The 10,861-nt window shown below is 39.3% G+C and overlaps 1 protein-coding gene across 1 annotated transcript in view; it reads left to right on the plus strand.

Annotated features, from left to right (window-relative positions):
- CYBRD1 (cytochrome b reductase 1) overlaps window positions 1–5,761 on the plus strand; it is a 36,025-nt gene extending 30,264 nt beyond the window's left edge. The window contains exon 4 of the mRNA XM_055397365.2: window positions 511–5,761. Coding sequence (XP_055253340.2) covers window positions 511–811 — 301 coding nt within the window. The 3' untranslated portion in view covers window positions 812–5,761. The remainder of the gene's footprint in view (window positions 1–510) is intronic.
- Window positions 5,762–10,861: the final 5,100 nt, after the last annotated feature.

Raw genomic sequence — 10,861 nt, forward strand, 5'->3', positions numbered from 1 at the left:
TTAAATACTTGTTCATTGGACAAATATAAATGTGACAAAATTTTTTAAATGGTGAAAATAAAAAATTTGTTTATTTTTAAAAATGTGTTGCACATGTAATATAGCATTAATAATGCTTGGAAGAAAAACCAAGCAGTCCAGCAAATTGTACCACTCTTACAAAGCAACCTTTGAAGTTATACATGCCCTTTCAATTGTTTTCATATACATGTTTTTATATTAACTGTAATTATGATATACCTACATTTTTGTATCATCCTTTTTTCAATTTTAAGAGGTACAGGTGTTTTAGATGCTATATTATTTTCATAATTTATGAAATTTTTAACAGTTTCGTACTAATCCACTGAGTGAACTATATGAATTTCTTAATACCAAGCTTTAAGGGAATTTAGGTTGAATTTACACACACTGTACCAGTGTGCCTTTTGAGCAAATAAATTCAAGACTGTTTGGCATGTTGCAGTATCAAGCTGTTTGTAACTGTACATACTGTCTCTTTTTCTATAGGAAAAGTCCTTCATACAGTTCATTGCCACCAGAAGGTATTTTCACAAACACCCTCGGCCTTCTGATTCTGGTGTTTGGGGCTCTCATTTTTTGGATAGTCACCAGACCACAATGGAAACGTCCTAAAGAACCAAATTCTGTCCTTCTTCAGCCAAACGGAGGTGCTCCAGAGGGAGTGGAAAGTTCCATGGCAATGAACTTTGGCAACGTGGACAAATCAGATTCGGAGTTAAACAGTGAAGCAGCAGCAAGGAAAAGAAACATCACCCTTGATGAGGCTGGACAGAGATCCACCATGTAAAATGGGGTAGCAATGTAGCCTTATAACTCCAGTTTAAAAAACTAGCTCTCCAGTTTAGCGTCTCCTGTTTACCCATGAGATGATTGAGGTTCACAGAGTCAATATTTATTCCAATCAAAAAATAGGATGTCTTGAAAGTGTTTATATTGATTGAGGCTTATGAACTTACCCAAATTGAAAGGGAGATGATCAATGTAAATATTAATAACAGTAGATATAAATTGTGCTTATATTACCTCTTTCTCCTTGAGGACCAAAGCATTTAGCACAGTGCCTTGCATAGAACAAATGATCAAAATATGTCTACGGTTGGTAAATCTGATAAACTGGCAGCTTCTCTGGCCTCTTATTATGTAGCCATTTTCTGTTTTTTCTGGGAATCCAGTTATAAAGTTTTGGAATCAGATCATGAATATCTGGGACAGAGATAATGCTACACAGGTATCATGACTACAGCCCAGAAAATAAATGTAGAAAGGAACTGGCTCCCTTTCCCCTGTACCTGCCCTTTGCTCCCTCCCCAGCTGGTTTATCCTTAGATTGGCCCTGGAGACCAGGGTTTATTTTAGGGCACTTTGGAGCAGTGACAGGACTGTAGGTAGCTGAAGATCTCCTCTGGCCGGACCTACAAGTTTTTCAAAATTGATTTAATCCCAAGGCTTCCTTGGGTTTGGTGTACTTTATGATCCGTATTCCAAACCTAATTATGATGAGAATATACCTGAATACATAAGCAGTATAAACTGCTCTACAAACCTCAAAGAACACTTTCCCCCAAGTTTCTGGTTTTTTTAAATGTGGAACTTACAAAGTGCCAGTACTATCCTAAGCACTTTATAAATCTTAGCTCATTCAATCCCCAGATATAACTTTTGCAGTAGGCACCATTAAAATCTTCATTTTACAGATGAGAGATCTGAGAGAGGATAGTAACCCGCCGGAAGGTCACACAGCTAATGAGTAGTGAAACTGAGACTCCAGAACTGGCATTTTGGCACCGAAGGTCAGTCCAGGATTCTCTATGTTGTCATCTTCATGCGTGCATCCAAGTTGCTCAGTCATGTCTCTGCGACCCTATAGACTGTAGCCTGCCTGGCTTCTCTGTCCTTGCAGTTCTCCAGACAAGAATCCTGGAGTGGGTTGTCATTTCTTTCTCCAGGGGATCTTCCCGACCCAGGGAGCAAACCCAGATCTCTGCATTGCAGGTGGATTCCATACTGTCTGAGCCACTAGGGAAGCCCATGCTAATTTATACCAGTTTGACCCACCCCAGGATAAAATTCATTTGGTGGGATACAGTAGAGTTTTTAAAATTTACCTTCTGGCTCTGTTTACAAGGCAGATTCCTCAAATAAACAAGGAAGAGGGCCTACCCTTACCTGAAGATTCACCATGGGCACCCTGCCACTGCCAACAAGCTGTGGCTTACCTTGATGCCCCTTTGATCTTCAAATTGTATCTTGGTAATAAAGAGATGTTTTTCTGGAACTCTCTTGCTTTTTCCATGATACAGCAGATGTTGGCAGTTTGATCTCTGGTGCCTCTGCCTTTTCTAAAACCTGCTTGAACATCTGGGAGTTCACGGTTTACATACTGCTGAAGCCTGGCTTGGAGAATTTTGAGCATGACTTTACTAGCGTGTGAGATGAGTGCAATTGTGCGGTAGTTTGAGCATTCTTTGGCATTGCCTTTCTTTGGGATTGAAATGAAGACTGACCTTTTCCAGTCCCATGGCCACTGCTGAGTTTTCCAAATTTGCTGGCATATTGAGTGCAGCACTTTCACAGCATCATCTTTCAAGATCTGAAATAGCTCAACTGGAATTCCATCACCTCCACTAGCTTTGTTCGTAGTGATGCTTTCTAAGGCCCACTTGACTTCACATTCCAAGATGTCTGGCTCTAGGTCAGTGATCACGTTATCGTGATTATCTTGGTCCTGAAGATCTTTTTTGTACAGTTCTTCTGTGTATTCTTGCCACCTCTTCTTAATATCTTCTGCTTCTGTTAGGTCCATACCATTTCTGTCCTTTATCGAGCCCATCTTTGCATGAAATATTCCCTTGGAATCTCTAATTTTCTTGCAGAGATCTCTTGTTTTTCCCATTCTGTTGTTTTCCTCTATTTCTTTGCACTGATCACTGAGGAAGGCTTTCTTATCTCTCCTTGCTATTCTTTGGAACTCTGCATTCAGATGCTTATATCTTTCCTTTTCTCCTTCACTTTTCGCTTCTCTTCTTTTCATAGCTATTTGTAAGGCCTCCTCAGACAGCCATTTTGCTCTTTTGCATTTCTTTTCCATGGGGATGGTCTTGGTCCCTGTCTCCTGTACAATGTCACGAACCTCCGTCCAGAGTTCATCAGGCACTCTATCTATCAGATCTAGTCCCTTAAATCTATTTCTCACTTCCACTGTATAATCATAAGGGATTTGATTTAGGTCATATCTGAATGGTCTAGTGGTTTTCCCTACTTTCTTCAATTTCAGTCTGAATTTGGCAATAAGGAGTTCATGATCTGAGCCACAGTCGGCTCCTGGTCTTGTTTTTGCTGACTGTATAGAGCTTCTCCATCTTTGGCTGCAAAGAATATAATCAATCTGATTTTGGTGTTGACCGTCTGGTGATGTTCAAGCAGGTTTTAGAAAAGGCAGAGGCACCAGAGATCAAATTGCCAACATCCGCTGTATCATGGAGAAAGCAAGAGAGTTCCAGAAAAACATCTATTTCTGCTTCATTGACTATGCCAAAGCCTTTGACTGTGTGGATCACAATAAACTGTGAAAAATTCTGAAAGAGATGGGAATACCAGACCACCTGACCTGCCTCTTGAGAAACCTGTATGCAGGTCAGGAAGCAACAGTCAGAACTGTACATGGAACAACAGACTGGTTCCAAATAGGAAAAGGAGTACATCAAGGCTGTATATTGTCACCCTGCTTATTTAACTTATATGCAGAGTACATCATGAGGAACGCTGGGCTGGAAGAAGCACCAGCTGGAATCAAGATTGCTGGGAGAAATATCAGTAACCTCAGATATGCAGATGACACCACCCTTATGGCAGAAAGTGAAGAGGAACTCAAAAGCCTCTTGATGAAAGTGAAAGAGGAGAGTGAAAAGGTTGGCTTGAAGCTCAACATTCAGAAAACAAAGATCTTGGCATCTGGTCCCATCACTTCATGGGAAATAGATGGAAAAACAGTGAAAGCAGTGTCAGACTTTATTTTTTGGGGCTCCAAAATTACTGCAGATGCTGATTGCAGCCATGAAATTAAAAGACACTTACTCCTTGGAAGGAAAGTTATGACCAACCTTGATAGTATATTAAAAAGCAGAGACATTACTTTGCCAACCAAGGTCCGTCTAGTCAAGGCTATGGTTTTTCCCATGGTCATGTATGGATGTGAGAGTTGGACTGTGAAGAAAGCTGATCGCCGAAGAATTGATGCTTTTGAACTGTGGTGCTGGAGAAGACTCTTGAGAGTCCCTTGGACTGCAAGGAGATCCAACCAGTCCATTCTAGAGGAGATCAATCCTGGGTGTTCATTGGAGGGACTGATGCTAAAGCTGAAACTGCAATACTTTGGCCACCTCATGCGACGAGTTGACTCACTGGAAAAGACTCTGATGCTGGGAAAGGTTGGGGGCGGGAGGAGAAGGGGACGACGGAGAATGAGATGGCTGGATGGCATCACCGACTCTGTGGACATGAGTTTGAGTGTACTCCGGGAGTTGGTGATAGACAGGGAGGCCTGGCGTGCTGTGATTCATGGGGTCGCGGAGAGTCAGACACGACTGAACTGAACTGAATAAAGAGAGATTTGGAGAAGGAAATGGCAACCCACTCCAGTACTCTTGCCTGGATAATTCCATGGACTGAGGAGCCTGGTAGGTTACAGTCCATGTGGTCGCAAAGAGTCGGACATGACTGAGCGACTTAATAAAGAGAGGTTTAGGCAAGAACATCTATAGCTTTCAAAGTTCATCAATTATAATTTTGGTTCTTCAGAATCTTAGCTGCTAAACAGCTTTGGGTTTGGAGGTAGGAGAGATGAACTTCATGGAGAGATGAACTTTGTGGTCTACCCTTCCCCGGGGGCAAAAGCTATGGTCCTTCCTGATTTGGGTGGAATTCTAGTGGGTATCTTGTGTTTGGGGTTCTCAGTAGTGAATTAAGACTCAGATGACAGTTTTCATGTGTGAGATCTCTGTCTAGGCTCTGGGCTGACTTAAAACCTAGAGTGGTGCCTATGCTGAAACAATGCATTTTATCTGAGGGTTGATTTTTGGTTTCCCTGCAATTTTAAACCATTTCTACCAAATAAACTTAACGCTTTTGGTGGTTAGTGAATTTCCTTTTAGGGTAACTGGTGATTATGTCCATAGACTGAATACGAGCTCCTCTCCATCACATCCCTGAAGTCTGATGATAATCATTCGAGTCTCTCGCCGAAACACTGTTGTCTTCTTCATTCTGTTTCCAAAATTTTGGCAATAGTCATAGGGATGCCCAGTGCCTGGCATATATGTATGCAATATGCACATAAATTCAGTAGAAGTAGAGCCTGCTGCAACTTGGGTCCTAAGTGGAAAGAGGAATTGAATTGTCAGACAGAAACATATTTTGGTAAATGGATGTTTCATTACATAGAGGTGCACAAAATTCCAGGTATTTTGGGGGGCAAGGGGTTAATGACCACCCCAAGGATTGAAGCTGCCATTCCATTTCATACAGGCCAGGAAACAGGTTATCAATGAAAAGTTAATTATGGGTTTGGTACTAGACTGCGCTGCTCCATTGAGAAGTATTGGAGCACTCCTCATCTCAGCCCTTTAGTTTATCCCTCTTGTGGGCTAATGTGAGGTTCATCTTACAGATATTATAAGAACTTTTTTCTTTCTTTCTCAACCTTTGTGAAAACAATGCATAGTAAAATATATCTAGAAAACCTTTCTGTTTGAGATTCTTCTTTTAATGGACCTTTTAGTCTAATGATAATTATACCTTTATCTTTCAAAAGCTGGTATTTCCTACCTAAAGCATCTCCCCCCAGAATATCTCATTAAAAAGTCCACAAAAAGAACACGGGAGAAGAAAGCCTTAGGTATCAATTCCAAAACAGTGATTGAAATCTTCCCAAATAATTATAGCTTATATCATCTACAGAGAGAGTCTGGCTTGCCTTACCCCATAATCTAATTTCAGGGAAAAAAGCTATATTTTAACACACATCTAAATCAACACTAAAGCCTTTTGTCTTGAAGGGTTTATTGAGAAACTCAGACAATTATACTTTTTGAATTAATGTTATCAAAAGTGTACAGCTTCCTGTGCTCATTGTGTCAAACTGAATCCACCCTCCAAAGTACCTTCCTCTCTTTTCTCTCCTGGTTTCATTTAAGCTGTGTGGGCTAGAAACAGTATCTCAGACTTTATGATCAAATGACAAAGGAGGTAATCGCACTTTTTAAGGAATACTGACAAGTGATTTTTATTTTCTAAAGGACAAAATAAAAGAGGATGTCTTGCTTTTAATTAGGCTCTTTCCCTGCTGAGTTGGAAATTCCAGCGCAAAACTGATTGACCGCAGCTGCCAAATCTGAAAGCCTGAAGTAAAGCTTTTTGCTAATTTTATTGCAGCATAATGGAATTTTTGTCTTTGTATGTCCTTTTTTAGATAACTCTGACAAAAAACTGTAACTGCTATGTCTTCGAGCTACACATAGGAAAGTATAGAAGAATGGAAACTTCTTTATTCCCTACAAAGTACCTGAAAACTTTAAGTGGAAAAGATTTCTCTGTTTAAATCTACCTTTTTAATCTCAATACATTTATGCAAAAATGTTAAATAGCCTGAATATTTTATAATTTTGTAGAAAAAATATGCATCTATTTTTTTCTTGTTTTTATATAGCAATAAAAGTTATTTTGGAAGCTATTTGTGTATATTACGATTTATCTAGACAAGAAATTGTAGACATTGTTCTGAAAGTCTCTTTCCCAGGTTTTTTTGTTAGTTTTTCAATGGGGAAGAATTTTTTTTTTTAAGTTTTGTGAAATGGAGTATCAGTAAACAAGGATGTAACAGCCATCAGCAATTTCGGGCCTCCAAATGTGAATGAAGGCTCCCAAGGGGGAAAACAATACCTACAATCCAGCACATGCCATCATGCCCCCTATGGTGACTGCCAAGGAGCTGGGTGGGAGTGGGGAAGAGGGGCAGAGAGAAGTCAAAAAACAGATAGCTGAGATGCATATGAAAGGAATGACTTCAAAAATCCCAGACTCCTGCTTCTTCTCATACGTAGAAGAATGCTAAATTCCTTACCTTGCTATCTGGTTTTCCTTCCTTAACAATAATCTTTGATGTTCAAACCGCCTGCCCGCTTTGTTACAAACTTGTATGTAGCCTGACTCCCTCCTTGGAGCAGTCTCTCAGGTCTACCTGAGATCCTGTCTCCCAGACTTGAAGTCCTAAGATTTTCCCACCGAATAGGACACTCTCTGCTTTCAGGTTGTAAACTAATTTTTTAGTCGACAGTTTGTTTATTATTGAAAATGCTGTCAGATTTCTCTATACCATGTACTCTGAGTACCATACCTTTATATTGCCAGAAGGATCAGAGACTGTTTCAAAACTGTCATGGTGTTTCCCTCCATATAGGATCTGAGCTAGCACCATACTCTGTACTATAGAAGGGAACCAAAATTTAGGCAATCAAAGCAGACGCAATGTAAGTTAGAAAAAGAACCAGTTAAGAGACTTCCTTTGGTGGTCCAGTGGCTAAGACTCCAAGCTCCCAATGCTGGGGGGCCTGGGTTCAATCCTTGATCAGGGAACTAGATCTCACATTTCACAACTACAGATCCTGCTTACCCCTGCTAAGACCCCTGGCTCAGTCAAATAAATAAATATTTTAAAAAATAATAAAATGCTAGTTATTACAGAACTCTGTATTTATAGTAACTGATTCTTGAGAAAGCCTTCCCAGGTGGCACTAGTGGTAAAGAACCTACCTCCCAATACAGGAGACACAAGAGACACAGGTTTGATCCCTGGGGGAGGAAATGGCAATCTGCTCTAGTATTCTTGCCCAGAGGATCCCATGAACAGAGGAGCCAGGTGGGCTATCATCCACGGGGTCACAAAGGGTTCAGACATGACTGACCAACTGAACACACACACACAATATTTGAGAAAACACATAATTCATTATGGATGAATGGTTGGAATTTTTTTTCCACACAAAAGAAGATAATTAGCATCTGAGCAATGTCAATATTCATTGAATCTTAATTTAACTGCTCATTTAGTCTTTTTCACCTACTTTTTGTCTCCTGGGAAACGTTAATGGTATTTTATGTTGTGTAGGTGTAATAACACTATAATTGTGAATGTCCTATTATATAATAGAGCCATGATATTGTGTAAATTGAATTTGTATAAGTTACATATTTTGTCACTGATTTATATTATCAATTTCAGGCGGACCATATTTCATTTCAGATTGATCTTAATTGGCAAGTACTTTTGACATTTTTTAAAATATATGACTCAAGCACACTGTCATGTAATTTTATATATATTTGCTCATTCAGTTTAATTTGTAAGTGGTCTAGAAATGTCACAGGGCCTACTATGCCCTGGCCCCTCCAGGCAGCTCCATTTTACTGACCACACACAACCTGCATTTCCTCTGTCACAGTTAATTATACATATTATTCATAAGTCCACAATATAATGTTAACAGTTTTGTTTTATATAATCATAAGTATTTTAAAGAAATGAAGATGAACTACATTCATGTTGCTTAGACTATATTTCAAATTAAAAATCTTATGAAAGAAAGAAAGAAATGCACAAGTAGTTTTCTAGTGTTCATCATCCTCTCCTGAAGTCTAAGTTTCCATCTGGCATCATTTATTTCATCCTTAAGAACTTCCTTTAGTAATTCTTTAGTGCGGGTCTGCTGATGATAAATTCTTGTTTTCATTTTTCTAAAAATAGTCCATATAATTTTCATTTTTGAAAGCTATATTCCGTGGGCATAGAATTCTGGGTTGACAGATTTTTAATTTTGACACCCTTCAAGATGTTATTCTACTGTGTTTTGGCCTCAATAACTTATGATGTTTAGACAGTAGTTAGGGGAGTTCCCTGGTGGTCCAGTGGTTAGGACTCGGCCCTCTTGCTGCTGGAGTTGGGTTTCAACCCTGGGAACTAAGATCCTGCACATTGCATAATAGAGCAAAAAAAAAGAAGATAGTAGTCAGGAGTAGTCAGTTGTATTATTGTTTCCTTGTATATAATGTGTTTTTTTGTTTCTGGCCATTTTCAAGATTTTCTCTTTATCTTTGGTTTTGGCAGTTTAATTATGATATACTCAAGTGTATGCTTTTTTTAAAAAGTTGTACTTTAGGCTTACTGAGCCTCTTGAATCTATCAGCTTATGTCTTCTACCAAACTTGGGGTATTTTTAGCCATTGTGTCTCCAAATATTTTTCTGCCCCATTCTCTATTCTCTTTCTGGAACTCCATTTACAATGTGTTTGAACTTTTGATATTGCTCACAGGTCACTGAGGCTCTGTTCATTTTTTAAAATTATATATATTTTAATAAGTAAGAATTCAAGTCATTGAACATTTCTGTATTTTATATTCCCTCTTCTTCTACTAAAAAAAAACAACTTGTAGTTTTGAAATAATATAGACTTATAGGAAGTTGCAAAGATGGTACAGATGTATCATGTACTTTTGACCCAGTATGCCCCAATGATTATATCATGCATAAATATATGTGCGTGCATGCCTGCTAAGTCGGTTTAGTCATGCCCAACTCTTTGCAACCCTATGGACTGCAGCCCACCAGGTTCCTCTGCCCATGGGATTCTCCAGGCAAAAATTCCTGAGTGGGATGCCATACCCCCCTCCAGGGGATCTTCCCAACCCAGGGATCACACCCAGGTCTCCTGTGGCTCCTGCACTGCAGGCAGATTCTTTACCACTGAGCCATACTTGCCTAAGTATGCTGATGCTACTGCTAAGTCGCTTCAGTCGTGTCCGACTCTGTGCGACCCCATAGACGGCATCCCACCAGGCTCCCCTGTCCCTGGGATTCTCCAGGCAAGAACACTGGAGTGGGTTGCCATTTCCTTCTCCAATGCATGAAAGTGTAAGTCGCTCTCCTAGCGACCCCATGGACTGCAGCCTACCAGGCTCCTCTGTCCATGGGATTTTCCAGGCAATAGTAATGGAGTTGGTTGCCATTAAGTATAGTATAATATAAAACTGGCAATGGTGCAGTGCGAGTTTATAGTTCTCTGCCACTTTATCATGTATAGATTCATGATACCACCCCCATAATCAAGATCCAGAAGTACTTCATTACCACAAAGTTCTGTCACAAAGCTCTTATATTCATATTTACTTCCTCTCCCCCATACCATATATATTCTCTTCCCCCACCCACCAAATTTTATTATGGTTGTCTTAAGTATTTCCTCTGCCTATTGAGAATCACATCAGATAGTATATAATTTTTGATTCAACCATCCAAACAAAGTTTAGAAGACTCAAGATCAGGAAGAAATCTATTGCATTTTCCATATATATTAATATTTACTCTCTCCTTTGTTATTCCTTCCTTTGCAATGTTCCAAGATTTCTTTCTTTTTAGGAAACACTCTGTATCCATTCTCTTAGGGCAGGTCTTCTCACAACACATTCTCTTAGTTTTTATCTTAGAATGACTTTATTTCCTCTTCATTCTTGAAGGATATTCTCAATGAATATTGAATTCTGTGTTCACAGTTTTTTCTTTCAGCACTTGGAGAATGTTAGCCCATTCATTTCTGGCCTCTGTGGTTTCTGATGAGAAATCTGTGGTCATTTAAATAGTTTTTCCCTTATAGGTAAGGTAACTTTCTTTCTCATTGTTTTCAAGACTTTTCCTTTGTTTTTTGTTTTTGGGAATTTGGTTGTGATCTGTATGGGCATGAATTTCTGTGTCCATTCATTTCAAGCATGTTTCCATTTCTGGAAACATTT

The sequence above is a fragment of the Moschus berezovskii genome, chromosome 2, assembly GCF_049115385.1.
Source record: "Moschus berezovskii isolate FMDL1 chromosome 2, NW_MosBer_1.0, whole genome shotgun sequence".
In the NCBI taxonomy this organism is placed as follows: Eukaryota; Metazoa; Chordata; class Mammalia; order Artiodactyla; family Moschidae; genus Moschus; species Moschus berezovskii.